The following is a 25,430-nucleotide window of genomic DNA, read 5'->3' on the forward strand; positions in this document are numbered from 1 at the left end:
TACACAAATTGGTCTCTATGTCTCATCGTCAGATGTGGACGAGTGCCTCCAAGACGGAATGTGCAGGGGCAAATGCCTCAACACGATGGGGTCCTACAGATGTCTGTGCGAGGCTGGGTATCGACAGCTCGAGGATCGCTGTGCGGGTAAGTGCGGTCTTGCCTTGCTTACCACACAAATCACTGGTAATATCGCGTGTCTATAATGACTGCTCTGCGATTGTGCTAAATTACAAGAGCTTTGCATTATCTTACAGACAAGGTGATATAACAAATTGAATTACAAGCCAGCAAGAAGCCCTTAATTCTGGATTTTTTCTGCATTCCTGTGTTCATTTCCAACCAGGAGAAGAAAATTCCGCTCTCTTAATATATATTTCAATATTATTACTATCAACTGAGCCTGAATAGCGACATTTTTCCCTGAAATTGCATTTCCGAAAAACTTATTCTTATTTTCTAAGCATCTGTTAAAACATTTTCTTCCTCTAGAATTAATTTGCTATAGTGAGTTTATTCTGAATGTCGTTTGTAAAGTCACCTGAGTTTCAACATTAAAAAGATTATTATTCAATATAGACTACATGTAGGCCTACCTTCTCTCTATTTCTTTGTACAGATCATTCTTTAACTCATTATCTTTCAGCACATCTATTCCACGCCTCTGGAATTCTCTCCCTGACCATGTCAGAGACTGTCGGACAATATCAAAATTCATATTTAAATTAAACAATCACATTCTAGTTCATGGAATCGCTTGTTAAACACTGTCAGTTTTATTATTATTATTATTATTATTATTATTATTATTATTATTATTATTATGGATTTATTAATTTGTCCTACAGAAAAATCTCTGTAATGTTGACAATTAATATTTGAGGAGAAAAATTCTCTCCAGCGCCGGGGATCGAACCCGGGTCTTTGGTTCTACATACCAAGCGCTCTGACCACTGAGCTACGCCGAATTCAATCCATAGCACCGGATCGAACCTTCCTCCTTCATGTTTCCCTTTGTGGCCTGACTCCAAGTTAGGCATATATGTTGACGTGTATGTCTAGTGTCAACTGCCATTATACTAGGAGCGCACTCAGCTGAGTGACTTGTTTGGCCGGGATTCCGCAGTTATGATGCACTGCTAGCTATGAGAATATTATGGATTTATTAATTTGTCCTACAGAATAATCTCTGTGATGTAGTTCAGTGGTCAGAGCGCTTGGTATGTAGAACCAAGGACCCGGGTTCAGTCCCCGATGCCGAAATGAATTTTTCTCCTCAAATATTTATTATTATTATTATTATTATTATTATTATTATTATTATTATTATTATTATTATTATTGTCACCATCATCATCACTGCTATTACTGTTATTTCAACTATGGTTTTTTGGTTGTATTAGCTTAATAAGTGCTTTATAGTGTCCTTTAACACTGTTGAGCCTTTATTGGATATTAATGTTATTTGTATTATTTTTATCATTGCTTCTATTTGTTGCATTTGTATATGTTGATAGGATGGAAGAGAAGGCCCTATGGGCTTAGGCCTAATCCTGTCAGATTAAGTAAATTAATTAATTTAATTAAAAGTAGTACTATATTAAACAGACAGTGCATTTTTTTTTTTTTTTTTTTTTTTTTTTAGAATTACGCCAGAAATACTGTAAGCTTGTTGTTTTCATAAATGCTTGTTGCTATTGTTATTTTCATAATACGAATTTGTATTTAGGGTAATTTATAAATTACCTAGTGTGAGGCGCCATAGTAATAATAATAATAATAATAATAATAATAATTATTATTATTATTATTATTATTATTATTATTATTATTATTATTATTATTATTATTATTATTATTATTATTATTATTTCCAAGTTTATAGAACCCTATTTTACCCGAAGGTATATTAGGGCTGTAATTAAATCATACATATTATAGCCCTGTACAAATAGTTATATAAAATATATACATCATTATGACATAAAATACACATATTACATTAAATGTATATGACAATGAAAATCATATTTATATTATACAAATACAAAGATATAAGATAAAATAGATACTCGTATAATAATAATAATAATAATAATAATAATAATAATAATAATAATAATAATAATAATAAAAATAATAATAATAATAATAATACATAATTTTATATAGCAATAAACTTTAAAACGGAATAAACATTCTAAGATATTAATTAATTAATATGGCAAGGAGAAATTTTCCCCCCTCTACATTTTTATCAATTCGAACACTATGTGTACACGCGATTTTACTTTTAGCCTCTACATTTTAATTGACATATTTTCTTATTAATAGCATGAATACACGATAATTTTCATCGTATTCACCACAGTCGCGTTTGAGTGTGAGTCCTGTTTCCCTCCCGCAGTTTTCTTGTGTTTTCTGCAGATATCAACGAGTGCGAGAGGCACAACGGAGGCTGCAGCCACGAATGCGTCAACACGGCTGGCTCTTTCCACTGCGCATGCCCTGCTGGCTACAGACTGCACGCAAGGTAAAGCCTAAGTTATGTCCTTACCTCGCATTTAAGGGATCGGTAAGGAACTATGAGTTCTGAAGTCTTAGAATTTATACAGGGTGAGCCTAAAGTAGCTTTACGAAACACAATCTGCATTAACATTTTTTGTCGTAGATTCGACAATTCGGGGTAATTTTGTACAACTTCCTTACTTCGTTTCAAGTCACCGATATTCTATTTTTTCACAATATTGTTGTATATGATTGTACATTTCTACTTCTGGCACAAGAATATTAAATACATACTGTATACCGCCTATCACTTACATGTATAATTCCTTATTAAGTGAGCTAACATTCATATTGCAACGAACGTTTGTTTTGTTTTTTATTATTATTTAATGTTTTACTTCAATTAGTTAAGAATAGTACATTATGCAACGAGTCTATAATGGTTGTAATTAAGACGCGAGTATGTTTATGAAACGAGCGCAAGCGAGTTTCATATTTTTCATATGAGCGTCTTAATTACCATTATAGTCAAGTTTCATACGACTTTTTATGCTCGACCATATTTCTAACTTGAAATTATTCATAAGTATTCATGTTATTCTTATCTGACTGAGGAGCGGAACTGACCTTGTGCAATACCTCGTAAATTGTGAGATGTGCGCAGACGCGAAAGTATTGATTTTTTCCGACAAACAAATGTCGACTTTGACCTTGATATAATCTAGAGAGTAAAATAAACATTAATCTTGATATAACCTTGAAATTGAATTAGTCATTGAAAAACGAGATGACAAATTGAATTTATTTGAATATTATTTACAATTAACGCTAATTATTAATCTAATCTCGCGCTAAATTAATCTAATCTCGCGCTAGTTGTCTTTCGATTGCATATCCGAGAATAATCGATACTTGCGCTTTCAAATACAATGGTATTTTCTAATTGGTGGAACACCTGAACTTTAATGAATAGGTGTACTTTAATGAGGTCCATTAAAGGGCTGCTACCAGGTGTATAATTACTGCATTTCGGCATGGTCGAGCATAAAAACCCTTATATACTTTCATATATCATATTATTTCATGTAATTATTTATAGTAAAATCTCTGTTAATGTAAGGATTCTATTAATGACTACGTTATTTAAATATTTCTATTTCAATTTTAATGTCACACACTAGTTTCATAATAAGTTTTCATTTCCTATTTCAGAGCCCTTTAAGCAAATGAGGCGAAACATAGAATGAATGAGTTAAGAGAAATGTGTTTTTAATACCGTTTTCTCGACTTTAAAATTTTAAGCAGTTTCTTGAATAAAAAAGCTCCTTGCAAAACAATTTATTGTCAGATTGGTCTGAAATTTCTCACAGAAGACAATTAAATGTTGATAAATAGAATTAATTAGAATTTGTATGAAGTATTAATATTAAGTTACTTCACGGCATTTCATATTGCATTTAGAATAAAATTTGTTGTAGTGATAAATTCGTGAAATTGAGAAATTCATTTTCACCCTCTATTTAGACTGAGCTAAAAAAACTAATTAAATGTTTTTCCCTTGACTATTTAAAATTTTTTTAGCAAATATGAACTAAAAATTCTGATAATTTTGTCGCAAGGAGTTTTTTATTGGCCTCTATGTAACATATAAGTATTTAAAAAATATAATTTCAAAACTATTAGTTCCAATGGCACCAAATCTTTTACAGATCATCATATTGTAGGCACGTTTATGTAGTTTAAATTTCATAAATTTTGGATGAAAGTTGTTGAAATTTTAAAAATCATATAACCGTCCTCTTAAGGGCAGTTTACATTGCACTCTAGTTCAAAATGTATTACACATGCTCATAAACCCAACATTGACTCATGTTTGTGTGTTCATTGCATAAAACAATCAGACAGGTACACGTTGCATAGTTCACATACATGAGCAAAATTCTGCATAATAGTACATCAAAATGGTATTTGATATAGAAACCAAATAAAACTAGGATGACTGCGTGTAAGAGCGAGCTAACGATAGATATTTTTTTTGTCCTAGATCTACATGTATTTAGGTTCAGATTTTTGCTATAGTAAGCAAGCATAATAAATTGTAGAATTGAATGATATTTTAATAGTTGCTGTGGTAACTCAAAAATATTCTGAAGTGAAAACAGTGAGACTACAATGTCTTTCGTGGGCCAAATCATAGTTTAATAGTTGCTATGGTAACTCAAAAATATTCTGAAGTGAAAACAGTGAAACTATAATGCCTTTCTTCAGCCATATCATAGTTTAATAGTTGCTATGGTAACTCAAAAATATTCTGAAGTGAAGACAGTGAGACTACAATGTCTTTCTTGAGCCATATCATAGTTTAATAGTTGCTATGGTAACTCAAAAATAATCTGAAGTGAAAACAGTGAGATTACAATGCCTTTCTTGAGCCATATTATAGTTTAATAGTTGCTATGGTAACTCAAAAACATTCTGAAGTGAAAATAGTGAGACTACAATGTCTTTCTTGAGCCATATTATAGTTTAATAGTTGCTATGGTAACTCAAAAATATTCTGAAGTGAAAACAGTGAGATTATAATGTCTTTCTTGAGTCACATGATATTTTAATAGTTGCTATGGGAACTCAAAACTATTCTGAAGTGAAAATAGTGAGACTACAATGTCTTTCTTGAACCATATTATAGTTTAATAGTTGCTATGGTAACTCAAAAATATTCTGAAGTGAAAACAGTGAGATTATAATGTCTTTCTTGAGTCACGTGATATTTTAATAGTTGCTATGGGAACTCAAAACTATTCTGAAGTGAAAATAGTGAGACTACAATGTCTTTCTTGAGCCATATCATAGTTTAATAGTTGCTATGGTGACTCAAAAATATTCTGAAGTGAAAACTGTGGTCTACAATGTATTTCTTGAGTCACATGATGTTTTAATAGTTACTATGGTAACTAAAAATATTTTGAAGTGAAAACTGTGAAACTAAAATGCTTTTCTTTAGTCACATGATAATTTCATAGTTGCTATCGTAACTCAAAAATATTCTGAAGTGAAAACAGTGAGACTACAATTCTTTCTTGAACCATATCATAGTTTAATAGTTGCTATGGTAATTAAAAATATTCTGAAGTAAAAATGGGACAAGAGGACAATTGCTGGCTGGCCACCTAGCAGAGTATTGGTGGCGTATTATGCATCCAGACTCACCTTTTTAGATATATTAGATTACATTGCTAGTCAGTTCCCTTTATGTAACGTTTCCTATTTGGTAAATAAATTTTCAGTAGTGGACGTATGCCTACGTTTTACGGCACACATTGAGTGGACCCATATCCTACTAAAATAACTTTAGTGTGGATCAATATCCTACTAATACCATTTTGTTATAGTGGCTGTGATAACAAATGAAAAGAGTCCAGAGGATAACCTGTTAAGTCCACATTTATCGACTTTTTTGTTTTCGATGTCATATGATAGCTCAGTTAGCATAGTTATGTATGACTTAAATGTACAGAATAACACCTTTATTGGTCCAAAGAACTTTGAAAGATGATAACTCAAGACAACAGAATATAGTGGGTCTTGAAACTTTCAATTTTCTTTTCTGTGAAAACAGTAAAATATAACTTATCAGATTCTTTCTCTACACTCTTCAAATGAAAACGTCAGAAAGATGTCATTTTTTAATCATACGAAATTTCAACAGTTGCTATGGCAACTTGAAAATACTCTGAAGTCGAATGATATGACATTTAGACACTTATGTGAATTCTAACAAAAGTGTACATTTCCAAATTGTAATGTTAGTTAGCTCACTCTTTCACTGAACCACTCAATTGATTAATGGAGTAAATTAACACTTTTTGTGTAATGAAACAATTGAACTCAAAGCTACAGTGGGAAAAAGCGCTAGCATTCTGTAGCGATTGTGTCTTTGTGCTCAGGATACAGGGCGGTGTTTGCGGGTTAAACTGTAATCTGCGGGTTACGTAAACCAGAGCAAAACAGAAGACTTAGGCCTGCGCTGTAAATTCGCAAACAAGAGGGATCCCACACTACGCATAACAGAAATAGAAGATTATTTTCTAAACAAAGACCGACTAAAATTGATTAATGGAGTAAACTAACAGCATTGTGTGCTATGAAACAATTGAACACGGTGTACAGCCTGCGTCATGTGGTCGCAGGGATCGCAGCAAGTGCGTGGACATCAACGAGTGCACGGAGACGCGCAACGGCGGCTGTAACATGGACTGCGTCAACACGCCGGGCAGCTACTACTGCGCCTGCAGCGACCGCTACACGCTCGACACGGACCAGCGCACCTGCATAGGTAAGCGACGTTTACGTCTGTAGAGGCTAACAAAATGACGGAGTGTAATTTAAGGGGAGAAGATAGTGAAATTTAAATTTCTTTTTCCTAACTGATGTACAATTTCAACTTTTTACTTAGAAATATCATTTCGGCAACAACTTAAATTCGAGATTAGTTAAAAAAAAAAAAAAAAACTCGAAAGTTCAACAAAAAAACAGAAAACACTTTTTTGACATTTTTGTTTGTATGTCTGTCTGTTTGGATGTTTGTTACCTTTTCACGCGATAATGGCTGAACGGATTTATATGAAAATTGGAATATAAATTAAGTTCGTTGTAACTTAGATTTTAGGCTATATGGCATTCAAAATACTTCATTTAACGGGGCCTGAATTAAATAAATCGAAATATCTCGCTTATTATTGCTTTTTGTGAAAACTTTTACATAACAAAAGTTTCTTTAAAAATGATTTCCGATAAGTTTTATTCTATGCAAAATTTTGATAGGACTGATATTTAAGGATATAATACAAGACTTTTAAAATAACAATACAATACATTTTCACCGCCGCCTCAGATGATAGCGTTGTTGTTTCTGCAGTAACTGCTGTGTGCAAAATATAAAATTTTTTGAGTAGGAAGAAAAAACACATATATTCATTCCATGGCAATGATACATAGGAGATCGTGAATTCTACATTTTCGAAAGAAAGAAATATAATTACATTTCACTATATATGCTGGTATCACTATTTAAGTTATTTGAAGGGTTCAGAACCATAGTGGGCCACGCGCCATTCACTGAAGACGTAGAAAACAAGGATTAAAATTAAATTATTACCATAATTCAATGGAAACATATAGCAAGTAATATAAAGTATACACATTAAAACTAAAAGATATGTCAATCTACATTAAACTATGGTTGCATGTAATAACAATTAAGAAACATGTTAAAGGAATTGTCATTGCACCAAATGAGTGTCTCTGGACCAAAATGGTAATTATTTAAATACAATTTAAATTAAGTAACATATTAAACGATTTATCCTTCTATCAAACACCAACGTTCCCTGGATCAAATGTTCTATTTTAATTATATAATTACTTTATATTTATTTCTAACGGGTGCAGCCAAGCGCACGGGTACGGCTAGTAATTCAATAAAATAGATATATCTCAGCCATTTTTAAAGATAAATTCAAAATCTCCACTACATTTTACTTCTGAAAGTACGTTCTTTAAAATGTCCTGAACACAATAATTTTAATATTGGTTTTCAAAATATTAGGCCTAATAGAAAATTCCACTGAAAATCAAGAAATTTTTTCTAGAAATTTTTATTGGCTATTTCATGTTTTTAGGATATATATTTTCACACGCCAAATGGATTTAGTTGAATTTTGATTACAAATGTGTTTAAAAATGTTTTTAAATTAAACCTGTAAGAGGGTGTGGCATTTAAAGAGCTGTCAAAATTATTTTTTCATCATATACTGTAATTCTTTTTTACAAATTTCTGATTACAAATCTAATAACTTTCTGTTCTAAAGTTGGCTCCCTGAAGTTACTAGATGAATATAGTGGAGGCGAATTTTAATAGGTGTCACATAAATATTCAGTTTACTTTCAAATCCATTTTTCCTAAGCTTATTTTCCTTGATTCAACACCAAATTTTTTATGCCAAATATTAATCAATCTGTACGAAAATTCTACTGCAAGTAATTATGAGGTAGCTGCATGTTTTTATGCATTTATTTTGTAAGAAATGCTGCTAGTTTATTTTATTAATATTTTTTTTCATGAATTATAGAAAAAATAACATTCAAAATTTTAAAGAATTCTTTGAAAGTGAATAAGTGAGATATTTAATAAAATGAATGTATAGAAGTATTTCTCTGTGTCTTGTGAATGTAACCAAAAAAGCAGCTTAAAAATTGAGATTTTCTACTAAAATCTTGGGTTTGAAAATATTTCTGAAAAGTAGAAAAAATAAAAAGCCAAAGTATTTGGGAATTCAAAATTTGGATTTTGTTAGTTCTTTACATAGTAAACATGCTATTAAAATTTGGTTCAAAAATGATTAGGAAAAAAATTGACCTTTCTTGGTGAAGTGTCGTCTTAAGATAATTTATCTTAGAGGTACTTTCACAGGAATATGGAAGGATATCTTCCTAATTCAGCAATCTAAAAAATTCTATTACAGAGAAAACTTTCCTGTTCACCGCTGTGGAATAACGGTTAGCATGTCTGACCGTCAAACGAGTGGGACCGGGTTCAAATCCTGGTTGGCACGAGTTACCTGGTTGAGGTTTCTTCGGGGTTTTCCCTCAACCCACTAAGAGCAATTGCTGGGTAACTTTCGGCGCTGGACCCTGGACTCATTTCGCTGGCATTATCACCTTCATCTCACTCAGATGCTAGATAACAATAGTAGTTGATAAAGCGTCGTAAAATAAATCAACAACATTTAATGGTAGAACCACAGTCTAGTATATACAGTCACGAAGCTCAATACGTGGTAAATATGCATCCATAGATAGTTGATAATCACTAGGATCGCTACTATCGCCTCATCACAGACAATGCGAAATAGTACCGGCACAGTCTATTGTTCCTAGTACCCCCATGAACACAAGCTTCGTGACTGTATATACTAGACTGTGGTAGAACCATGGCTTGAAACTTCAAAATTATTGTAGCAGTACTAATAATAGTACATTATGCAACGAGCCTATAATGATAGTAATTAAGAAGCGAGTATGGATGTTTATGAAACGAGAGCAAGCGAGTTTCATAATTTTCATACGAGCTTCTTAATTACCATTATAGACGAGTTTCATACAACTTTTTATGCTCGACCATATTTCTAACTTGAAATTATTCAGATGTATACATTTTATTTGTATCTGACAAGATCGGAAGTGACCTTGTTCTAGGTCGTGAATTGTGAGATGTGCGCAGACGCGAAAGTATTGATTTTTTCCGAGGAACAATAATGTCATTGACCTTGTATAATCCCGTTAAACTTGGTATAATCTCGATTATTGAATTCGACATTGAAAAACGAGATGACAAATTGAATTTATTTGAATATTATTTACAATTAACGCTAATTATTATAGTAACAGAACATAACCTTCTGCGACAGTGTTGGATTTCCAGCCTCCGTGACTTTTCGCTAATTCTCTTTCGATTGCATATCCGAGAATAATCGATACTTGCGGTTTCATAACGGTACAAAGCTGACTTGTTATTGGCTGAACAGTTGTAAGCTGAGTTGTCATTGGCTGAAAAAATCTGTACTTCAATGAGTAGGTGTACTTTAATGACATGCATTAAAGGACTGCTACCAGGTGTATAATTACTACATTTCGGCATGGTCGAGCATAAAATCATTAATGCTTAAACCAAGAAAATGGTAACTATGGAAACGCAAAAGGTGATAAATGAAAAACGCATTATTTGCCCAACAACGTGATGTTTTTGTTTTTTATTGCTACTTAAATAGCTTGACTGAGCATATAGAATTTTGGCGTGCACAGATAGCGGCGAGGGATGCACTGCCCCCCCTGAGCCTGAACACGGGGAAGTGCGCTGCCCGGGGCACCCGCCCCCCGGCGACGGCAGCAAGTACCCGGCGGGTGCGGAGTGCCACATCAGGTGCTCCAAGGGCCACAAGCTGGACGGCCCCCACACAAGGTACTGCGGGAAGGACGGGCGCTGGTCGGGAGACAACCCGGCGTGTGTGCGTGAGTATGATGTCGCATCAACTACTTGTTATGGATACGCTCACGCTCAGTCCAAGGTCAGGTAGCGAAATGAATGAATGGAAGGAATTTAACTAGGGATTATACACACAGTGTTGCTGTTAAAAATGAGACTGCGTATATTACGAAGAAACGAATTGGATTTCTAGGAAATGCAACTTATTGTAAAGTCTCTCAAAACGAAGACAATTTTTTTTATATAATTTTGCAAGTCAGCGCCACCAAACTTCGCCGCGATAGGCAGTTGTATGTTATGAAAACCAAAGCAGCTTACAAAAACGTTCCTCAAAAGCATTTCTCGTTCAAATCTCGTAGCGCCTGAGATATCCATTTCCAGCCATTATTGGTTCCCTATCTCGAAATATTTAGTTTATATTTTGTATTATTTTGACCCAAAATTTTTCAGACATCCTGTACCTAGAGAGAAGAAAGTCTTCGTTGTAAATAGCAACTCTCTGCATATACAGGGTGTTAAAAAGTATCCAATATTTTAGCAGGTGATAGTATGCATCAAAACAAGAGAAAAATGTCTAATAATCATGGATCCTACAACACATACTTTCTGAGATCTGAACACTTGTTCATAGGAGGTGTTCAATGTGACGTCCATTTATGGCAATGCATTTTTCTGCCCCACAATACAGCAGGCTACCAGATAATCATACGTAGTTGACACCCCTGGCATGGAATACTGATATGTCGCAAGAATACTGAAAACAAAAGTTTGGTTGCGGATATGAGCGGGGTTCAGTAGAAATGGTGTTGTGAATTTTCGTAATCAGCATGTGTGGACTGATGAAAATCCCCATGCAGTTGAAGAAACAAGGCATCAGCACCGATTCTCAATCAACGTATGGACAGGCGTTCCTGGCGATAGATTAAGGGCCATACGTGCTACCACAGAGATTAACTGGGGCTCGTTATCAGAACTTTCTTATTAACGTATTGCCTACCTTGCTGGAGTATGTGCCATGTCAGCAAAGACTACAGATGTGGTTCATGCATGATGGCACACCAGCACATTTTTTCCGCAATGAGCGTGAACACCAGACGCTGACATTTCAGGACTGCTGGATTGATTGGGGAGGCCCCACACCTTGGCCTACTCGTTCCTTAAATCTAAATCCCCTAGACTTTCGGTTATCAAGAACAACCAGGTCAATTTCAAAGAGTGCGTGATTCTTTACGCCAGGGATGAGACGATATTAGCTCCCAATCATGGTAGAAGAGCTCGACCTTGATCACGAGCGCATAGCGCATCCACTGTAACGTAGACAACAGGGATGTACATGCACATGCAGCGAATAAAGGCAGCAATTATTACAATAACTTGCGTTACTAAATTTCTGGCTATGTAATAGGGCTAATTACTCAGTTATTTAATATACATGTACATATACTACTTGATTCAAAAAGTTCCCGGAATTTTACTACCATTTTTCGTATTAATATATAACAAGGGATATTATACATTTGTTTTGTTGGTAATATTTATGATGTCATTTCCTTAAAGCTTGTTGATAATGGCGATTGTTGGTTTTGAGTTTTAGGCAATTGTTTATCATAGTGTTTTGTTTGTTCGTCGCATTTTGTAATTATGTCCACAGAGCAACGTACAAACATCAAGTTTTGTGTAAAACCATAAAAGAGATAGCAGCAGAGGTCGGAATATCAGTCGGAAGTGTACACAATGTTCTTCACAAGCATCTCAACTTGCATTACGTGACTCAGAAGTTAGTTCCGAAAATGTTGTCGGCAGAACAGAAAGAAACAAGAATGACTCTTGCTGGGGACATGATCAGTATGGCTGATGAAGATGGTGATTTCTTAAATAAAATTATTGCTGGTGATGAAACTTGGTGCTACTTGTACTACCCATTCCCTAAACGACAGTCATCTGAGTGGAAATCGAAAACATCTCCTCGGAAGCAACAATTTCCTAGGGACACTTCCAAAGGCAAAGTTATGTTGGAAGTTTTCTTCGACTCTCAGGGTCTCCTCCACCATGAGTTCATTCCAGAAGGTCGTACTGTAACGAAAGAATTGTACGTAGAAATCCTCCGTCGCCTCCGGGACGCAGCGAGAAGGAAACGTCCAGAGAAGTGGGTAGAAAACAACTGGTTCCTTATGCGTGACAATGCACCTGCTCATCGCGCAATTATTGTAAAGAATTTTCTTGCCAGGCACAACATAACTGCTTTGGATCGTCCACCATACTCTCCTGATCTCTCACCACGTGATTACTTTCTGTTTCCCCGTCTGAAAAGTCATCTGAAAGGACGGAGATTCAATGCTGAAGAGGTTATCGCAAACGCGACGAGAGCACTAAGACGGGTTTCACAGAATGGCTTCCAGGCCTGCTTCCAGGAACTCTACACGCGTTGGCAAAAGTGTGTTGTTGCGGAAGGCAACAATTTTGAAGGGAATGATGTAGAATAGTGTTTAAGGTACGTTGTTTCTATGATACTAGCAAATTCCGGGAACTTTTTGAACCTAGTATGTATAAACAAATCGCAAAGGTTTTTAGGAACAAAAAGAGAAATAGGAAAAGTTAATTGTATGTAAACCATTTTATTGTTAAAGCAATTATTTATTATGTAAATACTTCACTTCATTGGTTAGGAGAAACTAATAGGGTCTACCTGCTCGACGTGTGTGATCTCTAAGTACTTTTGAGTATTTGTTTAAAAAATAATAATGACAATATTGTTTGAAATAAAGTATATTGATTGTGTAATTGTGAAAATATAGTCCTTACTCTCCAATCGTGATTATGTAATGAGTTTTCTTAGAGTGATTTTTGAGATGCACGTAACACTAAAAAACAAATTGATTAAATTAAGATATTTAGAGCCATCGTAATTTTTGGGGCCAATCATTTAAGGGGATATGTATGACTTTTAAAACTTCCACAATTTCGGCCAAAATTTGTGAAATTTAGACTATATAAACAGATCTATAATAATATCATCTGTACAAAATTTGGTGCAATTAGGTCTAATAGTTTTGAAATTATATTTTTAAGTATGTTTTATATTGACGTTACTAAAAAAGCTCCTTGCATCAAAGTTTCAAAATATTTAGTTCATATTTGCTCAAAATCCTGAAAATAGTTATTGGAATAAAAGTGAATTAGCTTTTTGAACTTAGTAATAGTATAAGTTAAAGTGCAATCAAAGATAAAATGTTATTTCTAAATTAAAGAAACACGTAGTGTAATAAAAGTAAATATTCAGAAACAAGTAACAAATAAAACATCAAAAATACATTTAAAATAAGGAAATAAAAGGAATTTAGATACAATCTACTGACCCAAATGTAAATTAATTTACCTTCGATGTCAATTCCGAAATGAATTTATTTCTCTCTTCTAAAGAATAATGCCTTTATATTTTTTCATGTTGCGTCTCATAATGCCATTTTATGTTGCATTTTTTGCAAATGATATTTTTTTTACACAACAAACGTTGGACTTCATCACCATGTTCGAAGCATAAATATTGTATCTTCCACTCTTTTTGAAAGCTTCAAGCGCTTCCGTTCCGTCATGATGCGCTGTGTTCTAAGATCTGTACATCCTTTAGCAATGTTTACAGGTAAAAGAGCTCCGCGCGCGCGCAGCGGGCATAAAAGAGCTCTCGCTCGCAATTATTAGTCACCATCGCAAGACTGCCTTACGCCGAAGGGCAGAGGAATGTATTTCCATGAATGGACGTCACACTGAACACCTCCTATGAACAAGTGTTCAGATCTCAGAAAGTATGTGTTGTAGGACCCATGTTTATTAGACATTTTTTTTCTTGTTTTGATACATACTAGCACCTCCTAAAATATTGGATACTTTTTTAACACCCTGTATTTGTGTAGGGTGGCCAGAAAAAGAAAGCAGTCTCATTATTTGACGACGCACTGTGTATGCACAATCGTTGACTGGAGCTGATAGGTTTGGACAGAAACTAACATAATTCAATCAAGCAATTTGAAACACAAAGGGATGGTGCTGGTCATGGCAGAGGGGGGCGCATGCCTGCACTTCACGGTTGTAACAGCACATGGTGTGAAGGAATGTCTGCACGATGTCAAAAAGAAAAACATTTGAAAGCCGTTGGCGCGTGGCTATTAGTTTTTCCACTCATACGTTCACTAGAGAAGTTCATATACTTAAAAGGGACAAAGAATTAATAATTTTGATCTTAAATTTAATAACGTGTGTTTCAGAAAGAGTATTAAATTATTGGCTCTAATTAAACTTGTCCAACGAGCTCAAAAGAACCTCAGCATTAACATGTAATTCAGTATCACTTTCTGTTACCTGAAAAATTCAGTTTTTAACTCAAAATTACTTCAAGGAAAACTCCATAAATGTCGATACAATTTTCTGAATCACCCTGTATATAAAATACACATATTTAAGGGGAGGCAGAGGTGAATACTTCAAAATCCAAAAAATTTATCCGATTTGTTTGAAATTGATCATGGATACTAAGTATGTTATTAGCAGGGAACGGATTTATATGGACTAAAAATATATGAAATATGTAAATATATATGTAGTTATTTTTACCAAAATATGGAATTAAATATGGATTTTTACCAAAATATGGAATTAAATATGGACTTAAAATTATAAAAAAATGACTATGTACGTTAAATATTGGTACATTTTAATCAAACTAAACAAAAAATATAATGGACGTACCTTATCTTCCAATGTAGTTTCAACAAAACACAATTTTTATTGTCTGTTACCATAACAATAGGTTACAAACATTTCTTTCAAGTGCTGAAAAGTGAATCTTCTTCTATTGTCTCTGAGGATAGATTTATACTGACTAAAAGAGCGTTCGACGTCACAAGAAGTAACTGGTACATAATTCAATTTCACAATGTCTGCTGGGGATAAGTCCAAGTTAATCTTCACTGTTGATTCACCACTCATCACAGCAACAACCTTTTGTAGTTCTTCATATCCAGGGTTTTTTGAAAGTACAGTGTCCACCTTAGCTCTTACTGCATCTGCAACTTTACCTCTACCACGATTCAGTTGTTCCACAGTACTATTTATAATTTCAAAACTTTCAGATAGTGAAAGGTGCCTATTTTGGAGACTTTTGAGCGTTTTTATGATGCATGAAAATGTATGCTGAATGTGAGCTAAGTCATTCTTCACACTTATGTCACAGGTAACTGTTTTCGCAGTATCAATTGAGACTGCATCTTCAGAGTCCAATGCAAGGAGAACATTGTTAATAGAGTCTATATGTTCGGCATAATATTCAACTGCTTCTAGCCATGTACCCCATCTAGTTAAAATTGGCTTTGGTGGCAATGGAATTTCAGGGTACATTTCTTTCAACACGTTAACTCTACTGGGAGCTTTGAGAAATACTTTTTTCACTGATGAAATCAACAAATCTACTTTAGGGAAATTGTCTCTGACCACTTCTGCCACACGATGAAATGCATGCGCCACACAAGTAAAATGAGTCAATTTAGGATATACAACAGATAATGCTTGTCCAGCTTTGACCATATAAGGGGCAGCATCGCTAATAAAGAATAACACATTATCGTACATAATACCCTTTGGCCACAGGATACCCATAGCTTCGTTGAACAGTTTAACTATAGTTTTGTTATTGCACTTTTCTAGAACATCACAATGTAAAAGAATTCGTTCAGAATATTGTTCACTTAACAAACCGATAACTACATTACCAACAAGTCTACCTTCTTTGTCGGGAGTCTCATCAATGGAAACCCAAATTGAACTATCTTTAATTTCATCTCTTATCTTCTGTATTGTCTCATCGTAGATGGATGGAGCATACGTCTTCCTAAGTGTTGACTCATCCGGGATTGTATGTTGAGTATATTTTTCAAGGAATTCCCTGAAGACCTTATTCTTTAGTTTGTAGAGAGGAATATCAGCAGAGATGAGAGAACGGCACAGGTCGATGTTAAACTCAGATCTTACATTCGATGTTGTTGGTTGTGTTAAAAACAATTGTCTCTGCTTGGAATTTAGTTGTTTGTTGGCCTGATGTTTACTAGTTGTAATGTGTTGTTGCACCAGGAACTTTTGTGTAGATGATACTGCACACTGACACAAATTACAAAATAATATTTTATTGTCAGTTGATAAACCATCTTCTTTAAATTCTGAAATGTAACTTGTTAGTTTTGATTTTAAATTGACTGAATGACGTACTTTTGGCATATTTACCGTCTTTATAGTATGATTTACAAAACTGAACCTATGTGTACTCTGACTGGCATTTAACTGTTGAGCTGCACAACTGAAGTCTGTTAAAAATTTTAAATTAAATTAATACAGTTTTGTAACTTACTTTCCCATTGTTAATAGGACTGCTAATTTTCAAATAACTCTGATGTTAAAGGGATTACTGAACATGTGTTTAAATCTCTATTGTTGAAATGTATTTTTAAAAGTTAATGGAATTTTGTTTTGTTTTATTGTTAAACCTAATATAATATGGACTGTTTTATATGAAATATGGAAAATATATGGAAATTAACGAAAATATATACTAAACTCTAAAATATGGAAAAATATGGAAAATAAAAGTAGGATTTTTCAACCCTACACATTGTGAAACATAAAGATAATGCAAAATATAAATTATATTAGCTTTATAAGTAAATATGTATTTACATATAAATCCTTTCCCTGGTTATTAGTAATGGACGTACCAAGTTTCAACTTTCTAAGTACAATAGTTCTGTAGATATTAATAATTTTATAAAACTTTATATCGTTTGATATAAAATGCTCCATGCACCATATTGTAAGAAATTTTCAATATTTCTTTTTATTTATATGTTCAGAGAAGGTATATAAATAATGATAAGTATTAGTTTATTATGGGAATAATATAGTAATACAGTTATCTTGGTTTTAATTTCATACTGTTAAGGGCACAAAATCAAAAACTAACATCGGAATATGAAAATAAAGATAATAAAAATGGAAAAAACCAAATTTTCATTTTTTCTTCAGTTTTGTTCGAAAATTTCACCTCTGCCTCCCCTTAATACTGTAAAAATAAAGCTTCCCTTACTGCATATCCGTCGTTATACAGTAACGTTGTATTATGAAATCCTAAGAGTAAAGTTTTGTTTGGATTATTTCCATTCTTGTAAATATACGTCAACCTGAAACTGTATGGACTGGTTCAATCAGATGTAACAGACGCAACTCACTTCAACAGCGAGGAAGTTAGAACCTTTGAAACGACGTTATTTTTAAATATACGAGGAAAGTTCAGAAACCAAGGCATACTAGCGATGTCACGTGGATTCTCGTGCAACCATCGCCCAAATTCGTAAGCACTGTTTATCTTGTCTTGTGACTGTTGGTTACATGTTCCTATGTGCGTGTTTTGAGTCATTTCCTAAAACGATTTGACTGAATTGAGTGTCTGCAATAATTATGTTTTTATGTAAAGCAAATCACACACATAAATCCATAATTATAAATATTCATTGGTATAATCATGGAAATTTTGCCAGTTGATATTCGCCTAAAGTGTCGAAATTCTTTTCAGATTAACAAATGTTGTACATAAATACATTTATTTATAATGGTGGAAAAACATGTGAGACCATTGCAAAAAAAGGCGTGGAAAACTCGTTTAGGCCTACTTATTTCACTTCTGATGATGCGGAAAATTTAATAACAAATTGGCTCACAAAGTTGGACGCAAATTTTTACTAAGATGTGATGTATTTGTTTTAATTTATCTTCATTTAGAATGAATGTTTCTTCAATTTGTTCAGAAATTATACGGACAAATAAGTAGAAACTAACTTCAGTTTAACATGCAATCGTTAGAGAAAAATAAAACCTTAATTCTGTGGCCGGGAGGGAAAAAGTATTAAGTAAATTTTTTGTGAAAATGAGACTTTTATATATTCTGAAAGCGGAAACAATTCTCTACAATCTGGTAAAACGGTTAAAGTCAAATAAGACTCCTGACTGGATTTATAGGGCGTTACCAAACGTCCTAAGTACTTTTTGAATCGAGCACACACAGAATAAAGTACTTAAGTATATTTAATACTTTATTCCTTACAAACCATCACATGTTTACTTTCCATGCTTCCCTATTAAAAAGTTCTAACTTGTATTTTAGCCATTTTATCACATACTGATGCCAGTTCCTTTTAATACTTTAGTCACCAGGGTAAACAGTCCTATAATTGTTTAAGACCCATTTTGCATTCCTAATAATTTACATTTCTCATTTATGTAGACATGAAAAAGGTCTTATGTTTACATAGTCCCTTCTACTCAGTTTGGGTTCTAGTTTTAAAAGGGCTTAAGAGCGGCTATTTTTGGAAATAATCAAGAAAATTGTTAAATGAACAACATCACCTATTTCAGAAGAAATATAAACAAATAATATCCAGGAAAAACCTCTCAGTTAAAAAAAACTCAATAATTGACACCAATTTCAATCTCTCTACTGCTCTCCTGAAAAGTATAAAATTTTTACTTAAGATCTTTTTCCTCCCGGCCACAGAATTTATTTCTTTCAAGTGAGCCTTACATTTCGAAATTCCCTCATATTTGCAGGAACGGAAATAGTTCAAACAAAACAATAGTTTCTCTTCCTTTGCTGTAATTTATGACAACTGTATAAATTCAGTTTCAAATAAATCCAGACCGAAATGCTCGTGTATACCTTCAAGACGTAAAGGGTGATGAAATGTAGCAATAATGCTAATTTTGTAGCAAATAACTGTCTAAAATGTATGAACTTTATGTTTAATCTAATCACAAAATTATTCTATAGGGTTATTACCATAGCAACCTCACTGAAGATCCTACTCTAATCAGAATATTGACATTCACTTGTCTGATTCTTATACTCGTAAATCAGACTATGCGAAGCCGAAAATGTTTATTTCATTTTGGGAAATTGAATATTAAAACAAATTCAATCTAACGTAGTAAAGGAGTGAATGTTTAAGCACTGGTATGTAGTAAATGCACTGGGAACCGAGTGGTTAACACATAGGACTAATAACCAAAGAATGAACTTGACAGACGGCTCGGAAATTTACAAGATTTGTCAGATGTCGCCATGTGCAAACAGCATCACTGCGCTCCTTTGATCTCGTCCTTGCTCATATTTGCCTGTCTCTGAGCTCTTTTCATTCAACCATCAGCACCACACACAAAGTAGATGATGGCGCCACATAAATAAGCAGATTTGCAGCGTTTCGCTAAAAGCGTTCCCATAGCAACCAACAACACAACTTGGTGTCGATTTTTAGTTTTTGTACCGTGCCATAGATATTGTAGCCAACAGATATGTTACTCTGGCCTTATTTTCTGGAGTCTACACAGCTGAAAACGTTGGATATTTCTATATATGACACGGTACAGGAACCCAACTGTTTACAACTGTGAAATACTTAAATCATACTTACGAATGCAATATTCAGATTTCGGATTTTGATTCCTAAACAAGTGTACAAACCCAAAAAATATCGAATGTATTTCGATTTCTTGCAGGATATATATCTTCAAGTCTACACTAGTAATAAAACCGTAACTTAAATTTTTCTAGTAATTTTCGTTTTTTTTTTTTTTCAAAAAACAATAATGCTGTTAACGTGTGTAATGAACTACCCTGATACCAAAAATCGCTTTTTGACATTTTTGTTTGTATGTCTGTTTATTTGTTTGTTGGTTGCCTTTTCGTTCGATAATGACTGAACAAATTTCAATGAAAACTGGTACGCAAAATAAGTTAGATCTCACTTAGATTTTAGACTATACCGCATTTATCTTTCCCAAGAGAAACTGCAAATATCGGAGACTTAAAGAAAAGTAGAAAATAGAAAAGACTGGACAATGCTGGGTTTGCAGTGAAATACCTGTCCTTGGGCAGAAAGTTATGAATGAATGAATGTCATTCAAATTTTTCCTCTAAAGGGATCTGAAGTAAATAAATTGAAATATTTTTTGTTGTTGTTGATTTTTAGGAAAATGTCGCGTTACAAAACTTGCTTTAAAAATATTTCCGAGAGGTTTTATCCTGCGCAAAATTTTGGTAAGACTGATATTTAACGAGATATATGAGTTTTGAAATAACCCGTTTTATGCGAGTGTTGCCTCAATCAAAATAATCTGTATTAATAACAAAACTGTAACCTAATTTTTCTGATAATTTTCGCTTTTCCAAAAATAAACTAACCATCCTGAGACTGAAAATCGCTTCTGAAATTTTTTGTCTGTCTCTCTGTATGTTTGTTATCTTTCCTCTCGATAATGACTGTACAGATTTCTATGAAATTGATATATTGTAAAATAAATTAGATCCCATTAAATACAACCTTGAAAATAATTCAGGATCGAACGACTTACAGCTTATAATACGATAATTATATTTACTAAATAATAAAAAGATATATTTGAAAATATAATAGTAACATAACTATAGTTAACTATTATAATTATCTGTATCAAGTGCAGCAAATCGCACGGGTATGGCTAGGAATCAAATAAATATTAAAACATCACGTTTTCCATAAGAATTAAAATCTTTAAAACATTTCAGTAGCATATAAAAATCAGTAACATATACACAGACGCCATCTAATTCACAACAATAGAACCAGTCTCAACAATAGTACACAGGCCTTCGGATTTCATCCAAAGATTAACTAGCGATATGACCAGATAAGTTAAAGCGAGCATAAATAACAGGAAAATTAGGGGAAAATCTAAAAAAATATATGTAATAATAGCATTTTACTTCACATTAAATAACAGTTATTTTAAGTAAATGCATGCCATTTTCTGTACGTTAATATCCATAATTAATTTTCAGAAATCCGAATTTATTTACTTATTTATTTATTTATTTATTTATTTATTTATTTATTTATTTATTTATTTATTTATTTATTTATTTATTTATTTATTTATTTATTTATTTATTTATTTATTTATTTATTTATTTATTTATTTATTTATTTATTTATTTATTTATTTATTCATTCATTCATTTATTCATTTATTTATTTATTTATTCATTCATTTATTCATTTATTTATTTAATGCTAGTAAATTACAAATGAATAAGTTACACGTTAATAGGCTTATAATATAATCTAGTCCACTCCTAAATGAGTAAGACTCGTGCTCAGGAGGGGATTCCAATACAAACGAAATAAAATCGAGAGTGAATAAATAATATAGATTACAACGTGTTAAATATCTCAAAACCCAAACTATAAATCCAATACCTTTTTTTATTTTATTATTGATTTGAAGAGGATTAGTGGTTAAAATATCATTCGAATAAAATGGTGTTTAATAATCTAGAACCTTGACTCATGCTATGAAGAAATGCTGCATTTGTTTTACATTTAGGTTCAAATAAACGTAGAAAATTCATATTTTTAGTTCTATATTTATGTATATACGTTTAAAAGTTATCAAGATTTTGTGAACATATTTTAATAAAATAAAATAATACATTTGTTTAATGTTGAATACTGTTACGTTGTTAAGAACACAACCCAGTCAGTAAATACGCTAAGTTGCAAATCGAAGAAGGGACCTGCATTTTTTAATGAGGCGCATGAAACTATCACTGTTAGTCAGTAGTAGCATCAAGTTTTCAAGGCCATCAATAAACTAATATAAGTACAAACGAAACAAAGAAGCAGCAGTTGCAAAATGGCGATATCCAGAATTCCCATGTCTGTCAAGTTCACGCTTGGTACTGAGCATGGCTTTGGTGTGGGTGCACTTGCAGCGCTGGCCTGCCCGCGCCTCGCTGTCCCCGCGCTGGGGCAGCTGGTGCCGGCCTCCTGCACGTCGGGCAAGACGTTCCCGGGCCACCACTGCGTGATGACGTGCCCCCGAGGGTACCGCGTGCTGGGGCCCGCCGTGCTAACCTGCCTGCACAACCAGCAGTGGAGCCCCCGCCCCGACGCCCCGCCCTGCCACAAAGGTGCTTCAGCTTCTCTCTCTCTCTCTCTCTCTCTCTCTCTCTCTCTTCTCTTAATTTTACTATCGAGCTGTTGGTCGCGTCTGCATAAGTCGGCAAAGTCTGCAATTCCGATAAAATCTTACGTATCCCCGTATACAGGGCTTTCATTTCAAAACTTCCCAGTCTAAATAACTAATTATTTAAATTGAATTCAATTTAAACAAAAAACACGTCAATTTAGATACTGAGGGGGAAGTCTGAAACCAGGCTTAATTGAATTTTAAATTTCACCCCCACCCCCAGCCACCCCACTTTGAAATTTCAAATGCCACCCCTATATTTTTATACAGGGACATCATTTTATTTGTACTTCAGTTTGTATTGTACCTCAGTTTTTTAATGTACTTCACTCCCATCCCTTCTACTAATGAAGTTCAACCGTCCTCCACACAGATCCAAGACCGCATATACAGTCATAGTAGCCTTACGGTCATAGTAAACAGTACGTTCCAAAAATATGTTCGCGTTTTCCAGTGACGAAAGAGCTTTCAATATTGCATCATTTTCCATTTGCCTACGTCCCATCCCGGTTTCCTCCACCTACTTCTATTCGCCTCTCTGTAAATGCTAGTGGCTGGGATGTCTTAGCTCTTTTCTGATAACATTAATTTCTACGTAATATTATATCCATACAGCTGTTTAAAATAACTTAAATAAAAGGGCCTCGTTAAGTAATTAACTGTCACTTGATTTCCTCCCTTCTACGACGCTGCGACGTAACCACTTGGACGGACAGTAGATAGCATGTCTGAGTAATTTTATCTTTTCGGATCGGGCAGAAGTGAAGATTGAATTTACAGTACGTAAGGTAATATTTTATAGAGTAGGTACAGAATTATTTCAACATGAGTTACTGATACGAAGTACGAACCTGGTAATTGGAATTAGGTACAATAGTGCAATAATATGCACATTAGAACTGAAGCCTGTATAGAAATGAACGGCCACCGTTTTCAAAAATGTGTTTAAATATCCCTATTATGATTATTTTTCAATTTAACTTCATTCTCTATAGTGTACGCTAATGTGCTGTAGACAGTATAATATACACTGCATAATGAATACGTTCGAATGGACAGCTCAGTTCGTGAGTAAAAACACTCATTGTTAATACTGTACTGTATTTTGATTAAACAAAAACCTAATGTAAATTATCAAACTCAAAATCGCGATATTTCCTAGTTTACGTAAATGGATGAACTACTTTTCTTTCCTCCTATACCTGGTAAAGTGATTTGTTTGTATATTACGCCAGTATCATCGAACTCCAGTCGTGGAAGGGGATAGCAAACTGTGTTTCCGGCTCTTAATCGTTGATCCAAAGGTTGATCCAATATTAGAAATGTTAGTAAGAATAAAATGATGTCCCTGTACTTAACTATGAAAGAGCATTCAATTGTTTATACACCTCATTCATTTGTTTTCGCATATTTTGTTTCCTATCGTCGCCTGGCAACTTGTATTTTTGTTATTATCAATTGATTGTAGGATGAAAACATAACTTATTTTATGTAATTTCCTAAATTTATCAATAAGGATGATTTATGTTCCCTCTTGAAGAGTATACACCATTTTAAAATAATTTAATACACTAACACTACTATTACATGAAATATTTAATAAGTTTTTGTAGCTTTATTCTCTTCAGCTCTAATCAACAATAACAATCCAGGTTGCCAGGCGACGATAGAAAACAAAAGATGCGAAAACAAATTAATGATGTGTAGCTATAAACAAGTGAATACTCCTTCATATTTAAGTATAAAAATATAGGAGTGCCATTTGAAATTTCAAAGTGGGGGTGGCTGGGGAGGGGTGAAATCTAAAATGCAATTAAGCCTGTTTCATAATTCCCCCTCAATATCTAAATTGACGTGTTTTTTGTTTAAATAATTAGTTATTTAGACTGGGAAGTTTTGAAATGAAAGCCCTGTATAAAGTTCAAAATGGAAGCAGTGATTTTCGAACTCACGACGTTACAGCAGGCATCTGTTTTATTGTCCGTCAGATTCAGACAGTTTTTTCGTATGCACCTTCATGCTTGATTGTTACTCTAAAGAATGACTTGCAATTATTGATGTTTGCAAGAGAATCTTCCACAATGATCAGGTCAAAGCGCCTTCAAACATGTTTAGTGGCAGGAAGTCATAATATTCACTACAAAAGTGACACGGGCTTCATCGAATTTGCGTGAAACGTGTGATTGTTATTGTGAGCACGATTGGGATTGCAACGATATTTGGGATTTGGGAAAAAAGTTTGATATTTCGTTTCATTTCTGACTTTATTCTCCCCGCATTTAAATTTAACAAGACAGAGCCTTCTCGTTAACTACTTCATAATCGCTTCCTCATTCTATGAGGCCTAGTCTGCAGACAACAATGCATCTGATAGTCGAAACGATTCACACATCAATATGACGCTAATGAGTTGTTTGAAATTGTAATGAATAAAAATAATCTAATTACAAAACATTGGATTCATTTTAAATTAATACCATGGTTAAGTATTTTAGAATCACACTATGTTAATTAACTATTTCTGTCTTTAAACTTCCCACATTTAATAATAATCATCAATTTTATTGATCTACAAATATTTACTTTTATTTCGTGAATCTTTTCCAAGTCCATCTGATACCGAAAACACAGATCTGCAGCAACTGTTTTTAACACGGCCCCCTTATGTAAAGATATAAATCACTGAAATATAGAAGCATCAAAATATAATATTCATATGTTAATAATTAATGCCTAATCGTTATTTTTGGAATTGTCTATATATACAGACGACAATCCGG

The 25,430-nt window shown here is 33.6% G+C and overlaps 1 protein-coding gene across 3 annotated transcripts in view; it reads left to right on the plus strand.

Annotated features, from left to right (window-relative positions):
* LOC138702841 (fibrillin-2-like) overlaps positions 1–25,430 on the plus strand; it is an 868,508-nt gene that overhangs the window by 798,674 nt on the left and 44,404 nt on the right. For 2 of the 3 annotated variants that reach the window (XM_069830178.1, XM_069830179.1), the window contains exons 13-17: positions 33–146; positions 2,427–2,532; positions 6,698–6,843; positions 10,371–10,577; positions 22,394–22,591. In XM_069830178.1, coding sequence (XP_069686279.1) covers positions 33–146; positions 2,427–2,532; positions 6,698–6,843; positions 10,371–10,577; positions 22,394–22,591 — 771 coding nt within the window. The remainder of the gene's footprint in view (positions 1–32; positions 147–2,426; positions 2,533–6,697; positions 6,844–10,370; positions 10,578–22,393; positions 22,592–25,430) is intronic. The other variant, XM_069830181.1, reaches the window with a different exon arrangement.

The sequence above is a fragment of the Periplaneta americana genome, chromosome 7 (assembly GCF_040183065.1).
Source record: "Periplaneta americana isolate PAMFEO1 chromosome 7, P.americana_PAMFEO1_priV1, whole genome shotgun sequence".
Taxonomy (NCBI): domain Eukaryota; kingdom Metazoa; phylum Arthropoda; class Insecta; order Blattodea; family Blattidae; genus Periplaneta; species Periplaneta americana.